Consider the following 24313-nt stretch of genomic DNA (forward strand, 5'->3'; position numbering starts at 1 on the left):
TGCAAGCAGAAGCTTTCATGCAAATATTATTAGATCGAAAACACAAAGATAAAACAACCACACACGGTACATGAGGTTTTAACGTGGTTCAACCAACCATGTTCATATCCATGATAAGAGAAAATCATTTCACTATTTGGGTTTTTGAAACATCTCATGTTTTCTTATTCCTTATATTCATACCTTGAACCATGAGCTCTCATAATTTATTTAGTATCTTCTGTTCTTTCTCACATCTCTATTCATCTCACATAGTTTCTACAATCTCTATAGTCTATCTCCTTCTTATAACTTTTTCCTCTCGACCTAGAATATTTATACAAATATTTCAACAATTTTTCTTATTCTATGAGAAAATATAACATTATAATAATATATCAACTTAAAAAAAATTATATAATATTTTTTACAAAAAGAAATATTTACTAATTTGAAATTTGGGATACTTTCCAACGTTTCCCACATAACAAAAATACCGTAAATTTATCAATATTTTTTGCAAAACCATTTTCTAAAAAGAAAATTTAAAGTTGCTGTAGAAGTTAAAAAAAAAACCCATGTGTATATGCTAGATAATTACCAGTGCAAAGTCGGAGAAATCATGATGGGTGTGGAGGTTAAAAGAGTCTTTTCCCTTCCCTTCGGTTGAAACAAGCTTTCTATCAACGGTCCTTGTCAACCAAGTCCACCTCAGTGGTAATGTCAGGTTTTGTAAACGGAGGAGAATCAACCATCCATATTCAACATCAACATTGAGCTGTCAATTGCGCCCTATCTATTCCTCTACTCGCTTTCATGCCATTCGTGCTCTATGGTATATTGTTTTTTAAGTGATTCCAAACAAATGCTTAATATAAGAAATATAGAATTTTGCATACTTTTCTTCAAAATGGACGTGGAGGCTACTTCTAATATTATTAGGTGAGTATGAATCCATAAACTTATGGTTCACCCAGCTAGAGGAAAAAGTATGCCATTTTCTGTCATGCCAAACTCATTAATATTTTTTATAAATTTAATTAAGCTTCACTTATTCCTTGAAAGATATTAACCACTAGAGAAAGGACAAAAACGAACTAGGACCCATGGATTTTCTTTCCACGTACCCTTCACAATTTATTATTTTTATTATCATGAAGATTAAACATGTCATTTGAACTTTATGGTGCGTATAAAATTATAAATAAACAATGGATTGAGCATCAGGCCATGAGGTTCAATAAATTTGAATTGCCCGAAAACTCTTCGAAACCAGAAAAGTCATGAAGCAAGGAGTGTATATTATAATAATCATTGTGGGTGGTCACATAAATTTTTATTATAATGAATATTATTATAGCTTTTTGTCTCGGCTCACGCCAAATAAGGAGCTTATCACGTGTAATAATTCAACCACTGAACAAAATAATAATATAAAGGCGCCAACCACTGTGGCAGAGGAAAAGAATGTTAGCCACAACAATGAGAAGAAAGAGATTGGAAGCTAAGCTTGTAGCTGGTGGAATCACCAGGAATTTTTCATCTTTGCTGATCGGCGAAAACGCCCAGGGTCCTGACCTCCATCCCTTCTTCCTCGTTTCTAGATTGGGCATGGCTACACCAACAGATACTAGTGTCGGCATGGATCCCGGTACTGAAGAGACTATCGACAGGAATGGGGCTTGCTCCCTTGGTCATCTCGGTTATGGATTTCGTCGCCGTTCGATTTCCCACGCCATTCCACGTGTGTGAGGGATGACCGGATGTTGGCGTTCTCGGAGGGCATGCAGTGGTGAACGTGGACGCCGTGGATAATGACGTTACTCACGTACTGCAGGATCATGCAGCCCCTGTCGGTGATGTGCATGTTGGCTTCGCGCCCGTCTATGGTCTTGAAGCTGTTTGATGATGAGCTCGTGCTTGAGTTTGATGCGCATGCTGGTGGAGAAGGTAATCCGCAGGGGTTGAGTCTGGATCATAGCGCGCCGGAGAGTGCCCGGAGCGAGGTTGAAGGGTATGATTGGCGGGTTCAGTGGGCATGAGAATGAGATTCAAAGTGAGAGAAATGGATATGACTATGCATGCATGGTGCTTATGCGTGAATGAGACATGAGCAGTGGGCGGCTGGTGGGGCATCTTGGGTGTGATGGGTAGCCATGGGTAGTGAGAGAAATGGGTATGAGGGGTGTGTCGATGAAGATCTGGGTAATGATGGGCATTGGTAGGTATGAAAGTTGATTAGTTAAATGATTTATGGAGGATGTATATACAGGTTCATGTGCAAGCTTTGGATGGATTATAAGAAGCAGAACATGCTCTAAAATTAAACTAAACCCCATTTTCATGATGTACTAAACGGACACAAGTGGGTGGAACAAACAATGAGCACTTAGGGGTTAAACAAATATCAAATTATGAGAAAACAACCCAATATCCCACTCATTTATAGGAGAAATAGAAGGAACTAAAACAAAGCAAGTGTGAAGCAAGCTTAGATTCAACAAGATCCAATCCACAACAAACGATGTTCAAGATCAGTAATGGCAAGGAAGAAAAAAATCAAGAAATCCCAAAGCATGGGCCATACCTGAGCTCCTCCAGTGAAGCTCCTTCTGTCTCTCCACACCTCCCTTCAGACGTCCCTCCCCCCCCTTTTCAAACAGCTCTTCAGAACGAAGACCTCTCCCTCACCCGTTCCACTGCTCCCACAGTCGTCATTCGTCATTCCGTGTCTTGAACAAACCTCATCTCAACCACCACCATGGCGAGGTGGTGGTGCGTTCTTGCCACTTGCCCATGTAGGCTGTAGCTCCTCCCCGCATAAGGAGGTCCCCCCTCCAAAAATGAAAAGAAAAAAAAAATTCAACTACCCCGGGCCCTGTCTACAAAGGGGTCTACATATACACATTAAAAAATTAAATTTAAATGAAAATTATATTTTCAAGAGTCACCATCCACAATTCAAAAAAATTATAAAAGTATTTCTTCAAAACCAAATCGAATTTTTATTAAAAGTATCTCATAAAACACACCTTTAGTATAAATTTAATTTTTTTTTATTATGTAATAAATATGAAATTTGTAGAAGGTACTTTTTGAAGATGCACTTTTAGTATAAATTTGATTTTATGTTATTCTAAAAGGTATCTCTTCAAGAGACACTTTTAATATAAATTTAATTTTTTAACATGCTTGACTAATGATATTTTTTAAATGTCTCTTAAAAAGACACATTTACTATAAATTCAATTTTTATACTAAATTTAATTTTTTAACATGTTTGACTAATAATTTTTTTTTTTGAAAAATGTCTCTTGAAAAGACACATTTACTATAAATTTAATTTTTTGGAATTATGGAATGTGTCTCTTAAAGAGATACCCTTAGTTTAAATTTAATTTTTTTAATAATGTGTATCATTGATATGAAAATTATGAAAAGTATTTTTTGAAAATATACCTTTATTTTAAATTCAAAATTTTTTTTAACATATATCATTGATAGGAAAATTATGAAAACTGTATCTTCAAAAGACACTTTATTGTGCAAGCAGAAGCTTTCATGCAAATATTGTTAGATTGAGAACACAAAGATAAAACAACCACACACGGTACATGAGGTTTTAACGTGGTTCAACCAACCATGCTCATATCCATGACAAGAGAAAATCATTTCACTATTTGGGTTATTGAAACATCTCATATTTCCTTATTCCTTGTATTCATACCTTGAACCACGAGTTCTCTTAATTTATTAAGTATTTTCTGTTCTTTCTCAGATCTCTATTCACCTCACATAGTTTCTACAATCTCTATAATCTATCTTCATCTTATAACTTTTTCCTCATGACCTAGAATATTTATGCAAATATTTCAACAATTTTTCTTATTTTACGAGATAATATAACATTATAATAATATATCAACTTAAAAAAAATTATATAATATTTTTTACAAAAAGAAATATTTACTAATTTGAAATTTGGGATACTTTCCAATGTTTCCGATATAACAAAAATACCGTAAATTTATCAATATTTTTGGCAAAACCATTTTCTAAAAAAGAAAATTTAAAGTTGCTGTAGAAGTTAAAAAAAAAACCCATGTGTATATACTAGATAATTACCAGTGGTAAGTCGGAGAAATCATGATAAATGCATAAAGCAATTCATATCCCCCATCCTATTCATGGGTGTGGAGGTTAAAAGAGTCTTTTCCCTTCCCTGCTGAAACAAGCTTTCTATCAACGGTCCTTGTCAACCAAGTCCACCTCAATGGTAATGAGACTGGACAATTTGTAATAAGAAAACCCTTATTTTCTTAATTACTCACACCCTAACCCCCTCAAACAAACACCCGTTCCAAAATCCATTTTTTCAAAAAATATGAGGAAAATATTACGTGTTTGATAATGTTTTCCAAAACAATTATGAAAAAAAGTTTTAAAAAATATTTTTTAAATTTTTATAAAATAAAATTCTACTTGAAAACCTAAAATATTTTTAATATATTTTTAAAATAATTTTTATATCTAATTTTTTATTTTTAATCATTTAATATGTTTGTAAAATTATTTCTTAAAATAACTCTTAAAAATTAAATAACAAAAAAACTAAAAGAATATTCTTTTAAAACATCATGTTTTTTATTCTTAATAATAAAAGATAAAAAAATATTTTTTTATTGTCATTGTTTTTTAAACGATTCCAAACAAATGCTTAATATAAGAAATATAGAATTTTGCATACTTTTCTTCATAATGCACGTGGAGGCTACTTCTAATATAGGTATTCAATGACCTTTATTAGGTGAGTATGAATCCATAAACTTATGGTTCACCCAGCTAGAGGAAAAAGTATGCCATTTTCTATCATGCCAAACTCATTAATATTTTTTTATAAATTTAATTAAGCTTCACTTATTCCTTGAAAGATATTAACCACTAGAGAAAGGACAAAAACGAACTAGGACCCATGGATTTTCTTTCCACGTACCCTTCACAATTTATTATTTTTATAATCATCAAGATTAAACATGTCATTTGAACTTTATGGTGCGTATAAAATTATAAATAAACAATGGATTGAGCATCAGGCCATGAGGTTCAATAAATTTGCTTTGCCCGAAAACTCTTCGAAACCAGAAAAGTCATGAAGCAAGGAGTGTATATTATAATAATCATTGTGGGTGGTCACATAAATTTTTATTATAATGAATATTATTATAGCTTTTTGTCTCGGCTCACGACAAATAAGGACCCTATCACGTGTAATAATTCGAGCACTGAACAAAATAATAATATAAAGGCGCCAACCACTGTGGCAGAGGAAAAGAATGTTAGCCACAACAATGAGAAGAAAGAGATTGGAAGCTAAGCTTGTAGCTGGTGGCACTGATAGAGGAGAAGCAAACAAACGAATAAATTCAGGAGGAGACATCAGTTCACGCACTAGAATTCAAAGGATCTGAAAAAGCAAAAGGCGTGTGGTTGAGTCCCCGAGAGTGTTGAGCTTGTCAACTATGACTGCTTTCCTTTTTTTGGGTCAAAATAATGTTTTTTCAATTACCATGCACATTCAACGACAACATCCCGCCTGCCATTCCAATCCGCCTTCCCTCCCACTGTCTCATTAACTTTTCAGAGAGAACCACTCTGCATTATATAATGGGCTGCTTGACATTGATGTGCTAGCATTTCATACTGTGCTTTTATTCGAGCAGCAAGAAGATGAAGTTCGGGAAGGAGTTCACGGCACAGATGGTGCCGGAATGGCAGGCAGCATATATGGATTACAATTATCTCAAGACACAGCTGAAAGAAATCCAGCTTTTTCATGCAAGGGATAGGGCACCGGCTCGCTTGGTGAAGCGGACGTCATCGCTTTACAGAGCTTTCAGTGGTCTAATACAGAGACAGAAGTCACAAAACCAACCCACAAACTTAACCTCGCCAGACGCGGAGAGCCAAGTCATTGTGGTGAATTCTGTGGCCCAAGATGGCTCACAGGGCTACGAGACTAGGTTTTTGATGTCGGGGGAAGAAGGAGGAGAATACGAGCTGGTGTTTTTCAGAAGGCTAGATGATGAGTTCAATAAAGTTAATAAGTTTTACAGGTCTAAGGTGGAGGAGGTCTTGAAGGAGGCTGACGTGCTGACCAAGCAAATGAATGCCTTGATTGCTTTTCGGATAAAAGTGGAGAATCCAAATGGTTGGGCTGATAGGTCAAATGAGATTACTCGCCTTTCTTCTGATGTTGCAGCTTCATCGGCTGCATTGTCAGCCTCCGCTCCATCTGGGGCCAGAGCAGCAAGCAGTAAGCATTTCTAACGAAGCTAAGAACAATGTGAAATCCCCACAAGTGTTGTGTGTGTAGTGCTATTTGGCTAATTGATATATGGCCGACAAACAACTTCGTTGGCCATGCAAATAAGATGTTGGGATGGATGCCTTATATATATGCTTAATGTGCAGGAAGAGTTTTCAAGGACTTTCTACTAGATGTCGAACCCACCAGCAGGAGGAGGCAACCAGATGAATCGAGCGATGGAAAGGATGAAACCAAGGAGGACAATGCTATCCACCAAAACATTGAGAAACAGAAGCCAAATAACTTCAGGGCAGCTAGACCTGCTCCGTTACAAATACTCGAACGTTTGAAAATCAACAACACTCTTGAGACTCCTCGATCAACCATTAAAGGCCTCCTCAATATTCCCAAGTGGACAGAGCCAAACTTCAATACAGAGTGTCTGAAGAAAGTTGAACAACGGCTTAAGCAGGCTTTGGTTGTATTTTATAACAAGCTGCGGCTTCTAAAGAGCTACAGGTAATGAATGCTAACTCTGTTAATCACTAAATTTGGTAGGCCTCCCTTATTTCCATCAATTTCTGTCTAATATTTCTCTTTACCAATGAATAAATCAGCTTCTTGAATACCATGGCATTGTCAAAGATCATGAAGAAATACGACAAGGTATGTCTTCCCTCCTAATGGTTCAAATGTCAATAGAAGCATTTAAGTTTCTCTAGATCTTTGTATGTCATCCAATGGGCTGTGTGTAAGAAGTGCAAATCAATTTGAGAGCGGTTCCAATTCCTTTCGTTCTCTTGTTGCATAGGGTTGGCTATTAGACTTTTATATTAATTTCTTGCCTCATTGTTGCAGATCACGTCAAGAAATGCATCAAAAGCTTACTTGAAAATGGTGGATAGCTCCTACCTTGGTAGCTCTGATGAGGTGCAGATAATAAATATTAATAATTTACACTAGGAAGAATTTGCTTTACATTTCTCTTGAAAAAAGGAGAGTTGCTTATGAACCGGAAGTGTTTCCAGTGATGGTTAAGTTGATTAGGCGTGTGGTATTACAGGTAACCAAACTCATGGAAAGAGTGGAAGCCACATTCATCAAACATTTCTCAAATGCAAACCGCAGTAAAGGCATGAGCATATTGAGACCAAAAGCAAAGAGAGAAAGGCACAGAGTAACATTTTTCATGGGTAATTTTTACAACCTTCAACATGTTGTAAACGTCTTATGAAAGGATTACACCTACATAGCCCATCTTGAATTCGCTTTGTTCGTTGGAAAATTTTCAGGTTTCTTTGCTGGATGCACAGCAGCTCTGATAGTGGCTCTTGTTTTGATTGCACGGGCTCGCAACCTCATAGATCAACCAGGGGCAACCCAGTACATGGAAACTATGTTTCCCCTTTACAGGTACGGGCGCTCACTCTTCAGCTTAGTATATTGTGTTGGCACTTCTGCACTCCGGTCATCTCAACCCAAAGAAAAATCTTATCCCTTTCAATTTGTTGGACGGTATTATATATATATAAGGCTAGGTTGCTGTCAGCCTAGAATCCTAGTTAAACAAATCCGGCCCAATGCTTGCTGGATACCGAGTCACTTGGCCCAGTGTTTGTCCAGTAAAAACGAATCTTTAAATCTTAAGCCTCGTTTTTTAACCTCCCAAAGCCCAATAAAATCTGCAATTGTTTGACAAGTCATTTTATATTTTGTGCAGCCTGTTTGGATTTTTTGTCCTACACATGCTCATGTATGCTGCTAATATTTACTTCTGGAGGCGGTACCGAGTCAATTATTCCTTCATATTTGGTTTCAAGCAAGGAACAGAGATGGGCTACCGAGAAGTTCTCCTCCTCAGCTTTTGTCTGGCAACGCTAGCCCTGGCTAGTGTGGTCTCAAACCTCGACATGGAAATGGACCCCAAAACGAAGGACTATAAAGCAGTCACTGAACTTATCCCTCTGGTACTAGTTGTGGTAAGAAATTAAATTGAACCCCTCCCCCCCCCCCCCCCCCCCCCCCCCCCCAATTCCTTTAGCCCCCTTTGATGTCTTCAGATACACCTGTTAAACCGATTCCTTTCATTCTCTATGTAGCTTATACTTATCATACTCCTCTGCCCATTCAACATCATCCTTCGCTCAAGTCGATTCTTCTTCCTCACATGCTTATTTCACAGTCTCTGTGCTCCTCTTTACAAGGTAAAATGAAAAATTATGATGTACTCATAAAAAGATTGAAAAAAACTTGAAAGGACATGGGTTTGTTTACATGTGATGTGTTTCTGCAGGTCACACTCCCAGATTTCTTCTTGGCAGATCAACTCACTAGCCAGGTACATACAATGCCTTGTGCCATAGGGTTGTCCATACAACACCTTTTCCGTTGCCTGAAATAATAATAATAATAATGTCTGTGTTGCAGTTGCAAGCCTTTAGGAGCCTGGAGTTCTATGTTTGCTACTATGGTTGGGGAGACTACAAACTCAGACAGAACACTTGCAGCACAAATGATGTCTTCAAAGCCTTCTCTTTCATTGTTGTTGCAATTCCATACTGGTGTCGCCTCTTTCAGGTACGAGCTCTATCAAATGAAGTAATTGTAAACTGAACTTGGTCGCATTCTTCAGATTGCCATTTCAATTGAAAATTGAACATGAAAAAACATTGATTTATATCAACCCTGCCATGTAGCTTACAAAAAGAAAAAGAAAATAAAAGAAGGTTCTCTGAAACCTTCATCAGTCTCTTCATATTAGCAATAGTTACTGAAAGAATGATACTTCAATTTTTCAGTGCCTGCGAAGGCTGTTTGAGGAGAAGGATCCGATGCAAGGATACAATGGGCTGAAATATTTCTCGACCCTGGTTGCCATTAGTGTGAGGACAGCTTACAGCCTTGACAGGGGGAAAATAAACTGGAACATTATGGCCTGGATTTTCTCGGTCATTGCAGCAGTATGTGGTACATACTGGGACCTGGTAGTTGACTGGGGTCTTCTGCAAAGGCAATCCAAGAACCGCTGGTTGAGAGACAAACTCCTCATCCCCTACAAAAGCGTATATTTTGGAGCTATGGTGAGCAAGTACTGGAAATTATGAAATTCTCAGCACTTAGAAAAGTATTTCAGTTAAAATCCGACCCTAACAATCTTAGACAAATCTCATGAAATACGCAGGTGCTGAATGTTTTGCTGAGATTTGCCTGGTTACAGACAGTGTTGAATTTCCAGGTCTCTTTCCTACATAGGGAAGCCATGATTGCAATTTTTGCTAGCTTGGAGATCATCCGTCGTGGCATATGGAATTTCTTCAGGTACTAGTCAGGATATGAGAAAATTCATTTGTGATGCATACTGTGAGTGATATTTACCCTGCAAGATAGTCACCAATTTCTAATAATTAATCCTTCTGTTGAATGATCAGGTTGGAGAACGAACATTTGAACAATGTGGGTGCATACCGCGCATTCAAGTCAGTACCATTACCCTTCAACCATGATGAGGATGATGACAAAGATGATTAGGCTATAGAAATAGTTTCCAAAGAGCGTATATATATATAAAAAAAGAATGTTCAGCAAATGTCCAAGTGGGTAGAAGCAGCACAAAAATGTCAATTCCTTGTGAATGTAATTCTATTCAATTGACTCATAATCGCAGTTCTTTTGTCCTATGCCACCATCACCTTCTCAACTCTGAAATACAAAAAAAGGAAATGGAAAGCAAAAAAGTTCCAACTTCTCTTCGAGAAACATATTTTTTATCAAACTGAAATGTTATTAATTTAAAGAATGATGCAGGTACAATTTCTATTATGTCCTCTATTCTTTCTTCGTTGAAAATCAAGAATTTCAAGAAGCTTAATCTTAAATGAACTATTGGGCTAAGTTTGTCTAGCCCATGAGCCCATGTATTAGGCTATTTTATATTTGGGTATTTCCTAAGCCCAAATATAGATATATGAATAGCATTAGGTCTTTAGTATTATGAGAGTAGGGGATTTGATTGAAAAAAGGAAAGAAAATCAGGGTTGTTTTTTTGGGCAGTATTATAGGGTTGAAGGGTAAAGTTACAAGTTTCTTGATCAACCTTTTTGGGGAATTTCTGTGGTATATTTTCTCCTTGATTTCTTTCTATTCATTGTTATTTGGGGTGATGGATTCCCACCTCAAGCATTGAGAAATTTATAGAAGTTTTCAAGGTGGAGAAACCTGTGAGGACTTAATTATTGTATCCCTATTTTATTGAAGTTTCTCTATAGTTTTTTACCTCCATTTGGAGAAATTTTCCACATTATATTTGGTGTCCTATTTTTGGTTGAATGTTCTTGGATTATCATTCTTGATTCTTGTTAGGTTGTTATTATTGTTGAGAAGTGGTTATTATTATTGAGTGGTTGTTATTATCGTGGAGGAATCTTTTAACCTTGGTAGGTGAATAGTATAGATCTGTCTTTGTAACTTCCCAATAAGTGGTATCATAGCCTGGTTGTGGGAACTTTTATTCTTGAAAGTGATGGAGATAGAAGAGAACTCAACCTCCATGATAAAACTTAACAATTCAAATTAGGCCATGTGGAAGTCCACGATGGAAGATTTTCTCACCATTAAAGATTTGTCAGATACTCTTAAGGATAAAGAAGTTAAACCCAAAGATATTTCTAATTTGGAATGGAATAAGATGACCAAAAAGGCAATTGCCTATATTAGGCAATGGATTAACACATCCTCATGTTATCATGTAGCAAATGAAATAAATGCCTATAATCTCTAGAACAAATTGGAATTAGTGTTTGAACAAAAAACTATTGGTAATAAAATTTTCTTGTTAAAGAAGTTAGTAAACATGAAGTTATAGGAAGGAACACTAGTAACAAATCACTTGAATTCTTTTTAGAGTATTGTTAATTAATTGGTTGCTGTGAAAATTGTTATGGATGATGAGATGCAAGCATCTTTGTTCTTATATTCATTGCTAGATAGTTAGGAAACTTTAGTTGTGACTATTAGCAACTCTATTTTGAATGGTGCATTGTCTATGGAGCTTGTGAAGGGAAATTTGTTCAATGAAAAGACAAGAAGGAGGCTTATGAAACAGAAAATGCATAGGCCTTCATCACAAAAAGTAAAGGAAGAAATAGGAATAGAGGATAGAAAATTCATGACAAAGTTTGAGGGAAGGTCCCAGTCTAGCGATAAAATCAAATGTTTCCATTGTGGAAATGAAGGGCATATGAAAAGGAATTGTCGAATTTAGAAAAAAGAACAAAATAAGTAGAATCAAGAAAAAAAAATGACAAAAATGTCATAGCCTCTGTATCCAACAATGATAAAGTTTTAGTACTCTTAGATGAGTGTTTTGCATATAGATGAGCAAGGAGTTGAGTGGATTGTAGACACTACAGCCTTCTACAATGCTATTCCTCACTTGAAGTTGTTTTTTTATTACAAAGTTGGAGACTTTGGCATAGTCAAGATAGGAAACTCTAGTCATTCCAAGATTGTAGGGATGAGTGAAGTTTGTTTTGAAACCAATATGGGGTGTAAGTTGACATTGAAAGATGTAAGACATGTTCCAGATTTAAGCCTTAATCTAATGTCAGATTTTCCCTTGGACAAGCAAGGTTATGAAAACCACTTTGGCAAAGGCAAATTGAAACTCAATAAGGGCTCATTGGTTGTTGCAAAAGGAGAAGCATGTTGCACTTTGTATATGACCCAAGGAAAATTTTGTAATGATGACATACATATTATATAGGATACTTCCTTGGAGTTATGGCATAAAAGGTTGCACTACAAGAAATAGAATAATTAGCGACAAAAATTTTAGATTGGGAAAAAAATTGTCCCTAAATGTATCAATTAACGACGAAATTAAAAAATTGTCTCAATATTTTTATATATATAGTTTTAGAGACGAAAAATGTATCTTTTTGTTTCCAATTATATTAATATGCAAACTTTCAAAAAAAATAAGTTGTTCATAATCAATTTTGCAACGAAAGTAGACATTTAGGGATGATTTTTTTTTTTTTTGTTGCAAGATATATATTTTGGTGATGAAATAATTTATTTAATGTTTTGTTACTAAAAATGTTATAGAGATTTAGAGACAAAAATATAGATTTTGTCACCAAATATATTGATATGAAGACATTCACATAAGTAAGTTATTCATAAAAAATTTGGCTATGAAAGTAAACATTTAAGGATGATTTTTTTTTTCAAGATATATATTTTGACGATGAAATATTTTGTTGAATTTTTTGTTAGTAAAAAATGATATAGAAATTTAGACACAAAATTTGCCACTTATGGTTATTTTGCAACAACATGATATTTTTATTTTTGTATATTATTTTATATTTTTATTAGGATATATTACTAAAATTAGATTGAACAATATTATATAATATTAAAATATATTTAAATTTAATATATTACAATCCATATATGTAGTATGAATTTTCTACTCGAGTCATTAAATTGGATGAGAATTTGATATGAGATTTTAATATGTAAAATTCCTTTGCATTGATTAGTCTTTTATATAGTGAGTTTTTAAAATTTTGTTTAATTAAATCTATGTATGACATAGTTACACTTTTGTAATTGTAACATTTTGTTACATTAAATACTTTTTAATTAATGTTATATGATCCAAAAATAATATTACATTTTTAAATATTATTTTATGTTTTTATTAGGATATATTACTAAAATTAGATTGAATAATATTATATAATACTAAAATGTATTTAAATTTAATATATTTGTAGACCACCCCTTGGGCCTTTTTCTTTTTTGGGCTGTCTTTGTTGGGCTTGGCCCTTTTTTTAAAGAGAGTAGGCCCATTTGAGCTTTTATTTGGCCTACCCAGATGAGGACAAGTGCCCTCACTTGGCCATCCATTTGAGCCTTTTTATTGCCATTTTCGGTGAGGGTTTGAGCACGCAATTCTAGGGGAAGGAGAGGACCTTCCATTTTGGGAGAAAAAGGCGGCGGTTGGGAAAGCATCTTTGGAGAAGAGAAAAACAGAGTAGAGAGGATTTGAACGAAGAGCATTTTTAGAGAGCAGGGCCTTGAGGAGGAGGAACATCTGGAAACGGATTGGAGAGGAGCAGAGCAGAGGAGCCTTAGCTTCTAGAGAGGGCTTTTGGGTCCTCCAGGTATGGTCACTGTGGGTTTCACCTTTATTCATTCATGCTGTTCTCTTCTTTTCTTCAGAGAGCTCAAAAATCAGTTTGCTATTTAGATGTGAGTATCAGAGAAAGCATCTGAACCTGATTGATTTTCTTTATGGTTGTTCACGAGCTTGGTGTGGCTTATTTATCCCTTTCTCCTTTGGTCTAGCTTGAAAATAATCTGATTATCTTTTTCTTTTTAACTACATTGTGCCTTGGAAGATTACATCTCTGTTTTTCATTCATAAATCTGGGTTTAGCTTCTTCCCTCTCTATTCATAAGCACAGGAATGACTCATGACAGATACTTGGTTAAGAAGACTTCTTTGTTTGTGAGTCTGTTTTGCTAATCGTGCTTTTGATATTTTCTCTATACTATTGGAGTTTGGTTTGGGTTCATTTTGACTCCCCAAGAGGAATTCTACTGGTGCCCTCCCTGTGTTATGGGGTGAGTAATGATGTTCCTAAGGATTTTAAGAGAGAAAGAACAGGGGAAGGAATGTCTCATCAACCTTGCTGATTTCCCGGACCTGTGAACTTCTCATTTGAGACTGCCATTGCTTTCTGTATTATTAACGGCATCCCTGCCATGGTGGAAATCTCGTCTTCATCCTATACAAGATGTATCTTCCGTGTAGTCACCATCTTTGGAACCCGTTGCTGAAGCTTTCACTAAGTCAAATTGTGCTCGGTTTCACTTCTTGTTGCTACTGACTTTGCATGGAACAATATATGGCCAAGAAAGCTCTCAGGATTTCCACAGCAGAAACAAGGCCAAAGTGGGGTAACCTTATTTGAGAAGTGTATTCAGTAGAGAGAGAGAGAGGTGGCTTTGTCAGAGAGAGAAATTTAGAAGAAAATTTGAGGAATACCCGGAATCGCGGACTGAGTTGGAGACAAAAACGCGGGTGGCGAAATTCAACTAGTTAAAAAAATCTGAAACATGAGCTCCAAGTCACACAGGAAACTGTGAAGGCACCAGTGAATGAGGTTTCTAAGATGGATTTTTTTCTGGGTTGCAAAAGAAGCCAGTGCATGGTGAGGTTAACAGGATGGGAACTCCAAGGACTGACCACTCGGTGGGGTTAGAAGATGTATTTTGGCGGATGTGGATATCATGAACTATCAATTTGTCAAAATAAATTTGGTGGTTCCCATGGTTATTCGAATGTCAAAGAATTGCAAATCAAGAAGACTTTCCAAGTTGGAATTTACTGGATTTTTTTTAATCCTTGCGGCTATTCAGGTTTGTGGTTCAGAAGGGTTGAATTTCGAGGGGCTATGGTTTTCTTTAGTTAAAGAAGAGGCTCAATGATCAGTTTAATCAATTTGTATAACTGGAATCCTAGTGATCATGATACCATGTGAGTGGAGAAAAAGGGAATAAGTATTGGATGTGGACCCACCACACAAGTGCAATTATGGAAATTACAACACTTTCTCGCCAAGTGGGGGGTATGAGTATGGAATTGATCCCAAAGGCTCATTTCCAAGACTAAAAAAAGAGACTAATGGGAACAACAAGATGATTGCGCGTGGTCCCCACCAAAATTCTTTATGCAAGGCTACTCTCCTTTTGCACCTTATGCTTGGATCTTCTTCATACTTGGCATTTCATGGCCAACTTTCCCATACCATCTCTCATGGACGTGGACATCCACCTATTCCATGTATGGCCTCCTCCCAAGGTGAGTTTTATTTTGCTATATTTTCTTTTCAAAATTTCCTCTTTAGAAATTTTCATAGGCGAATAAAATTCATGCTGCCATGTTTTCTTCTTGGCATGCATTTTTTATGATTTTTAAAATCATTTTCTCAAACACCTTGAGTTTTCAAATAACTCCTCATTTTTCAAGAGTGGGTTGGGCCCATTTGAACCTTTCTATAGTTTTAGTAAGTTGCATTTTAGGGACCTCATTGGGGGGTGGGGGGACCACCTTAGGAGGCCACACCTAGCCAGAGACAGTTTTGAAAATTGAGAAATTTTGAATCATGAATAATATTGAGAAAATTATTTTAAATCAAGGAAAATGAGAAGATTTATTCTTGTTTATTAAAAAAAGGTGAGAATTGGGAAAACTATTCTAAATCAAGGAAAATGAGAAGATTTATTCATGTTTATTAAAAAAAGGTGAGAGTTGGGAAAACTATTCTAAATCAAGGAAAATTGAAAATTTTTATTTAAAATTAAAAGAAGTTTAAAAAAAAACTTATTAAATAATAGAAATAATGTAATAGCCCAATAAATAATAGAAATAATATAATTCATGAAACTGAACATGTTATGGCCGCACATTATAATATAAATCCCACACGAAATGCAATGACCACCATGCATCAATAATTCCTTAATCCTTAAATAATCAAATTAATGTACTTTGGATGTTCGATAAAATTATAATAATAAAGGAAAGGTCAAGCTCATTCATTTAAAATGTTGGATCAAACAAACCCAAACGAATTCTAACTATTCCACATTAATCAACGGATTACAACTAAAACTACAAAAGTGAAAACATGCAAAATATGGCACCAATTTAATTAAATCAATTAACTAAAGTTATATATATAAACAACTACAAATTAAATATTGATGCTTCAAAACTAAAATTAGCAAACTTTAAAACAAGTAAACAATAACATGAAACTAACCAAATTAATTAAATAAAATTATATACATCTACTAAATTGATATTAAATCCTAAATTAAAATAATAAACTTGGAGTATGAAACCAATTAAATTAATATAATAAATTATGAAACACACGTAATCTACATAAGATGAATGATTGAGAACTAATTCAAAGGAGCACAAAAATATTAACATGGATCAACTAGAATAACAATTAATAATTTTATGGGTAATATAAACTAACATGGATATTTTAAATAGCAACTAAAAATTTTAAAAATTAACATGAATCAATAAAATAAGAATTGATAATTCCAAGGATAATATAGATAAACATGGAATTTCAAAATCCAACAACAAATAATAAAAAAAATGACATGAATATTCAAAGTTACCAACAAATAATTTTACATAAACTAGCATGGATATTATAAACCTACATTGATATTAGCTTCCAATTGTTTAATTTTAAATTTAAAACAATACAAACCATTGACACCATGTCTTGACCGTGTCAACTTTAAATTATATATATATATATATATATACATATATATATATATATATATATATAATATATATATATATATATATATATTTTATTTTATAAAACAAACCACTAACATGTTGAAAGTATTCCATGGCCGTATAAATTATTTATACTACATGAATTCATATATTTTAAAACGTAAACTAAAACCCTAAGAACTAATAACTTTCCAAAGGAAACTCTAAACAACTACAAATTAATAAGAAACAATTCAAATTGATTTTTAAATATTCTAAAACATAAATAAATAAAACAAGAACTAATAACTTTCTAAAACAAATCGGAATGGCTTTCTTCAAAAAAAAAAAAAGGAAAAAAATGAAGGTCACACACTTTTCTCAATCTCAAATTCATTTTCTTTTAATCCAAAGAAGATTAACAAAAGAAATGTGGCAGCTGCCTGTACTTCCCCGCTCTCATTTTTCATTAAAAAAAAAAAAAAATAGAACATGGGCACATTAACATAAACAACCCAATGGCCAGCTGTAACCATGCATGGCCTCACCTTTTGTATCCCATTAATTTATAATTTCCATGGCAACCACAGATCAATAGTTTCATTAAGTCCAACCACAAACATTATTTCTATTTCATTGAACAGCTGACCACATACTTCAATGTCCTTATTATTGTTATTTTTTACTTAATCAACAACACCAACACCGAACTCATTATAGGAAACAGAAAGAATCTTCCATCTATGTTCAAGCCAATCAAACTCAAGTATATGAAAATCAAATTTTGAGACTTTAGAGATATGAGATATTAAAATAAATATTCTTCCAAAAACAAACATGATTTATTAACATTCCAAACTCCCTTCAAAACACAGTGAAAATGGTGGCCTTTTAGGCCCTTAAATCCTACCAGTTTTGGCTAAGACCTCAAGACAAAAACACGAAACTTCTAGCCAAAACAAATGACCAAAATGGCTGAGCCAAACCTTAAATTCAAAGAGGTTCAACACTGTTTGAATCTGGTTTTAGGGCTATGGACGAGATGGTGTCGAGATGGGTTGCTGCATTCCCAAAAGATTATAGTTGGCGGATGTGATCTGCAACTACTGTGTGCTACATGGACTCGCGAATGGCAACGTTGAAGAGGTGGCTGCTTTGAAGAAGACCTATGCTAGTTCTTCTACTCGGCCCTCCGTAGCGTCTTCTCAAAGCTCCTTATGTTGGTAGAGAAGATGATGGTATGGAGAAGACGCTCATTTGGTGTTTGGCCTCCTCTCATTCTCTCTTGCCCGCTACTGAAGATGATTCCCCCCGTGAGCTCTCCTCCGCCTCCCCAGAAAAATCTTTCCCTGCAAGCTCCAACCTCCGCTTCCTCCCTCAACTCCTCTATTTTCTTCTAAAAGTCCAACTCTCTTCTCTCTCTCGTTTTCGAATGCTCTGTTATCCCATCTCTTCTAGCACCAACCGCTGCTTTCTCTCTAAAAAATGGACCCAAGAATCAGTTCTACTCTGAGCTCCCTTTCCCGCACTCTCTTCTCAAAACTCATTGAAAAACCCCCCTCAATCCCGACTCTCTCTTTCTCCCCTTCTCATCCTTCTCTCTCTCAAAAATTCCCCAAACCTCTCTCAGCCTCCTCCGTTTTTCCCCTTTCCCAAAAACCTCTCTACCCATACCTCCCCATTCCTCTAAGCTGTAGGTGGTCCTTTCAGCATGGTGGTGACATGAAGCCAAGGTCAAAGTGGGAGAGCTTTTTTAAGGCCCTCATGTCTGCCCAAAACTCCCTATCTCTCCATGGCAAAAACGTTAATGAGGCCTTAAAAAACCAAATAAAGCAAAGCCACCTTTTGGTGTTCTACAATACCACTTTACTTTTCTAAAAATATTTATAATATTAAATAAAAATATAATATATTTTAAAATAATAAAATTTCCTTTTATTTTTAACATGCTCACATTTAAATATTATACATATTTTTTAATAAAATAATTTAATTTGATAATCTCAAATATAAAAAATAATATAATTAATTATTAATTAATTTATTTATTTTAAATTTTTTATAATTATTTTTAATTTTATGATTATTTTTAATTTTAATAATATATAAATTATATATTTAATTTTAATTTTTTCATAATTATTACATTGAGAGCCGTGCACTAAAGGAAAGGTGGAGTATCCTGCTCATATCATTTAAATTAAAATATCACAATTTCATCATTTCACCTAATCTTTCAAGAGTAGCCACTCATTCCTAAAGGACTAGACACTCATGTTCAATTCCACCTACCACTTCTCTCTGGTTTGACCAACAAGCAAAGGAAACCTCCTTGCTATGAACTTTATATGGTCTCCTTGCGCATGCATTCTCCATGTGAAAACCAACATCCTCTCAAAATAAAAATAAAAATAAAAATAAAAGCCTTCCAAATAAGTGTTCTACGATAAGTTGTCTATATAATAATGTCAAGACTCAAGACCAAATCATAGTCAACTTTTTATGTGACCCACCACCAAAAAATAATGGTATATATTATTTATGTATTAAATAATATTGTTAAATAACGTATACTTGGATACCAAGCTGTTGAATAATGCAAAAAACTAATATATATGTAATAAACCAATTACTTATCATAATTATAATTTTTTATATTTATAAAAAATATAAAAATTGATTATCAGCTAGAATAAACTATCTAATATTTAAAAAAATGAAAAGATAAAATATGAAATTCTTATCAACAAATTATTGTATTTAATGTATCAAATATCGCTTTTAAATTTCAATTGAAAAAATTTGAGATTTATGCAATTACAATATAAGGGATTTATATTTAAAACATGTATTTTAAAAATATATTTAGTAACCATATAAAATAATTTATTATAATTTAAAATTTCTAATTAAATAAAAATATTAAAAAATTTTAATTAAATAAAAATTTTTAAAATTTTTAATTAAATAAAAATATGTTTCACATCTCATTTGAAGGAAATTATTTCTCTTTTGATATTTGAAATGTAAACAAATTAATTTACAAGTATGAAAACACTAATTAAGAGTGTATTTGGTAGTATTTTTATTTGAAGTGCTATTAACATAAATGTTTTATGTGAAAGTATTTTTAGGAAAATTACCTATTAAGAGAGAGTTTTATAGTATTTTTATTCAAAATGTTTTTTCATAAAAGTGTTTTCTCTACAAATGCTTTTAGGAAAATTATTTATAAAGTATTTTTTTTATAAAACATTATAAGTGATTTTCTAATACTATAATTTTTTTTTTAGAAACTACTACAAGTGATTTTTGAAAATTATAAGTAATTTTTTTTTATATTTGTAATAATATTTTTGAAATTTTGTCTAGCATATATTTTTTTTCCTTAAAACACTTTTTATGTTAAAAGGTATTTCTTAAAATCACTAACAAATGAAATGTAAGAATTCTACCTAAATATCATTATTTATTATATTCAACCTTATAATTCTACTAAGTTTGAGAAGTTCTCCCAAATTTGACTAATATTTTATCAACCAAAAGTTATAATTTATATTCTAAATAGATTAATCATAAAAGTCACTATAATTCATATAAATAAGAATTATACTATATATATAAAAAAAAAGGAAGCCACCCATTTTTTATATTTTTGCCGATCATCTCTTGTATAAAATACCACATTTTGAATGACAACATTTACAATATAGAAGTGTAAATATGAATACACACATGTTATTTATTGTTTTTTTAAATGGAAGATAAAGATAATTGTAGATGATGGTGAGGACTTATATTATATTCACAATTTTTTTTCTTTTTCAATTTCTAATAATTATAGTAGAATCCCTTTTTCTAAATTTTAAAACTTTCTTGGAAAAGGTGATACCATATATAGTATAATCAAGAACCCTATATCATGTGAAAAATGATACTACAAAAATTAATGTAAGTGTATGTGATACCCATAGTTAAATTTACTTTTTTAGATTTATTTTATTTAATAACAATCTCTTATATAATTCTTGTTCATTGTATAACTTATACCTTATAAAGACCATGTGGTCCATTAACACAATTATTATTCAAAACCTTTAACCTGTTATTAGGTAAGTTTTACAACTTGGTCATGTCAATCACTTTTACAAATTAATTTGATGTTTTATTTTTCAAATATTAAAATGATTGAAAATATACTGCAATAGTATCTTATGCAATAAACCTCATTTGAATTTTTTATACTTCTATCAATGATTTTGTATATGAAAGTTATTCTATGGTAGACTTAAATGCAAAACTTAAAAATAAAAAATAAAAAATTGTTCATACCAATCACCTTTCCCCGTATATTAACAAACATCTATATATATATATATATATATAGGAAATGGGAATGGAGGAGGGAGACTATTAGGCTCACTATGAAGCTCTTGTAGCTTTGTAGGTTTGCAGGTGAATCATTATTTTAGAAGGTGATGTCAATGATAGAGAGAAGGAGGTGATGTTGATGTAAATGATGGAAAGAGAGTTGACATAAATGAGAGAGAGAAAGAGGAAGACAAACAGGGGAAACTAATTTTTATTTTATCAATACAAGTAAATATTACTCAAGATCCAAAAAAAATTCAAAAATAATAAAATTTGATGATTTGAAAATTGTAATTTATACATCTATATTTATTACTTTCCTCATTTGTCTTATGTTGGGATGGTTAAGTTAAAAGAAAGGTCATGTTGAATATAAAATGCATGCTCAAAATTGTTAAATTATATATAATGATCATGTCTATATCTTTAAATAAATATAATAATCTAATTATAATTTTTTAGAAATTTTATAAAAAGATTACAAAATTTATATAAGAATTTTGGAATCCTCAAACTTGATATTTTTTGAAATCTAGCTGGACTTGAAGAAGATTATTTTATATTTTTATTTTTCAATGTCCATCCAAAAGTTAATTAAGAAGTCAAATATCTTCACTAATTTTCCCTTCTAATTTCTTTTTTTAGAATTTGTATTTTACAATTAATAACACTTATACTATATAACATTATTATAACCATTTATAATTACTAAGTACATATAGGGCATAATAAAGGAAAGTGACATAAAAACAATATATATATATATATATATATATATATATATATATATATATATATATATATATATATATATATATATATATATATATATAAGAAAACTATTAAAACACACAATTTCGTGATATGAAAAGGAAAAAAAAAAGCATAAAAATATTCATATGACATATTAGAAAAAGATAGTCCAATTTAACTAAAAACTATTGTAATATCATTTTTAGATGTAGTTTAGGTAATATCAAAACTATAGGATCACATTGGCATATGTTCCATGTTGTAGTATTAGCTAATGAATTTTAATTTGCAATCAGTTTTTTTCACTCATGATAATCTTCTATTTTTCTATTTTAATTATTAGTAACAATATATTTCAAAAATCAATTTTTTTAGTGAGTTATAATTAAAGTGTAAAAGTAATTTTGAATTTTGATGGTAAACTAAAATTTTATAATTTTACAAGAGACATTCATATTAATAATAATAATAATAATAATAATAATAATAATAGTTAATTGAAATTAATATTCTTCAATTACTCTTAGACTTTAATTTAATTTAATTATTTTTATTTATAAAGTTATAATCCTATTTTGATTATAAAATAATAACTAATATTATTATAATATGCATTTGTGAAAAACTAAGTTTGAGATAAGGAATCTTTATGCTTTAGCTGTATAAAATAAATACTCAAATGTAAAAGGAAATATATTTATATATATTTTGAGAGGATGTGAGTATCAAAATGGGTCAGTGTTCATCAATTACAAGAAATAAAATATAGCTTTTGGAGAGTTAGTGGTGCAGCACTAAGTAAGATAAGTGGCTTTTTTTCCCTGTCCTTTCATTCATTATGAGAACTACAAGTCTAAATGCCTAGAGAAGTGTTTGTTTAGAGCATAATGATGTTGTGAACGGGAGACAAACAATCAAACCTTTTGGTGTTTTCTTGAAAGGGAGGGTTTGGATTTACCAACTCGCAACTTGGAAGTTGGAACTAGGTTCAGTTGTTGAAATCAAGGGCTCAGGAAACTTCCATTGCGTACAACAATTAAACAAGTCTATTCAGAATTTATAAAAATTTTCAATCAAAAAAAAAAAAAAAAAACAGTCCTTTAATTAAGCACGTAGTACATACCCATATAATTCATGATTTTTAATTTTTTTTGTTTAATAATATTTTTAATTACTGTTACTCTTTTTTTAATTTAAATATAAGTTAGATTGCATATTAGTCCTCATATGAATTCTCATCACCAGTACACTTCAAAAGGCGTTGTGATTTATTAAGAATAAAATATGAATGATTTAAAAGACTACCAACTTCTCAAGTTTATAATATTTATGGAGTTTGTGGGAGCATGAAGACATCAATGTAGAAGAGAAGGCAAGACACATCCATATCAACAGGAGCTTAGTTGCAAGCGTTGTCCAATGCTTCAATAAGGCAGATTGAGCTTTTGTGTACACACTTGTCAGTAGCCCAGAGGAAAAAGACCCTACACTTTGCACTCTTCCAAATCTTTCCTCATGTTTTTTTTTCAAATTTACACGTTCCAATCCATTCTTTTCACTATATTATAAAATCTTTATTATAAAATAAATATTTTTTTTAGACTCTCTATCTTCATAGCTATTCATTTCCCTACCTACTAATTTCCTTACCAAAAAATAGGGGATTGGTTTTGGGGGAAATTCTCATGTGTTTCTTTTGAGAGGTGGGTCTGAAAGGATTTTTTAGGGAGCTTTCAGAAAAACAAATGGGGTGAAAGAGAAGAAAGAATAGAGAAAGAAAGAGACTTTGGGAGAAGGAGTCTGGACTGGTTTTTGGACAGCTTTGGGGGGGTTTTCTTTTGGAAACTATGGAGAGCGAGGGAGGTCTGGACTGGTTTTTTGGAGATAGAGAGAGCAAAAGAAGCCGAGAGAGGAGGCAAGAAGAAAAGAAGATAAGATAGTGCTCTCAGGTATAACCATTATAGCTCCCTACTCATTTCATTTATGATACTACTCTTGATCCTTTTACTGCAATTATTTTGAATGTTGCCCTCTGCCTACCTTTTTGGATCCTCTAGAATGTTGTTCATTTTTTATTTTTTAGTTTTTGAGGTGAAGAGGATTTAGAAGATAGAGCCAAAAGAGGGGACTTACAGACTGGCAGTAGGTGGTGAGAAGATTTAGAGATTTCTCTCTTTTTTGAGGAGATTTAAAAATAACAATGCTTTGACATGAAGAATTATTGCAAAGGTCATGAATAAGGTTAAATTCGTAGGATTTTTGGGTATAATTGACAGGGCACAATGGACTTAATTATATATGTTCAATTTGGATTCCATTTTATGTGTTTCTCATGAATGTGGTGCAAGAGACTCTAATATGATAATTTTTAAGAATTTTCTTATATTACAAAAGTTTCTAAATATTTACAGTAGATATCTTTGTTGTGCATGTTGTATAATTTTAACCTCTTCTTATCAATTTTCATTCATTGATATAAAGAATATTGGTTATCTTAAAGATCAATTCTATATACATAATTAAAATTAACAGCTAGTTTCTTGATCTTCTAACAATTTTCCTCTCCATTTGTTATG

At 32.6% G+C, this 24313-nt stretch overlaps 1 protein-coding gene across 1 annotated transcript; it reads left to right on the top strand.

Annotated features, from left to right (window-relative positions):
* The first annotated feature begins 5499 nt into the window (after positions 1-5499).
* Positions 5500-9963, top strand: LOC117934472 (phosphate transporter PHO1 homolog 3-like). Its single transcript, XM_034856211.1, has 13 exons — positions 5500-6292; positions 6451-6805; positions 6904-6952; positions 7145-7216; positions 7350-7479; positions 7579-7699; positions 8007-8265; positions 8386-8490; positions 8580-8624; positions 8714-8863; positions 9085-9366; positions 9468-9604; positions 9715-9963. The coding sequence occupies exons 1-13, from the start codon at positions 5707-5709 to the stop codon at positions 9812-9814; spliced, it is 2391 nt and encodes a 796-aa protein (XP_034712102.1). The 5' UTR covers positions 5500-5706; the 3' UTR covers positions 9815-9963.
* The last annotated feature ends 14350 nt before the right edge of the window (positions 9964-24313 follow it).

The sequence above is a fragment of the Vitis riparia genome, chromosome 1 (assembly GCF_004353265.1).
Source record: "Vitis riparia cultivar Riparia Gloire de Montpellier isolate 1030 chromosome 1, EGFV_Vit.rip_1.0, whole genome shotgun sequence".
Classification (NCBI taxonomy): domain Eukaryota; kingdom Viridiplantae; phylum Streptophyta; class Magnoliopsida; order Vitales; family Vitaceae; genus Vitis; species Vitis riparia.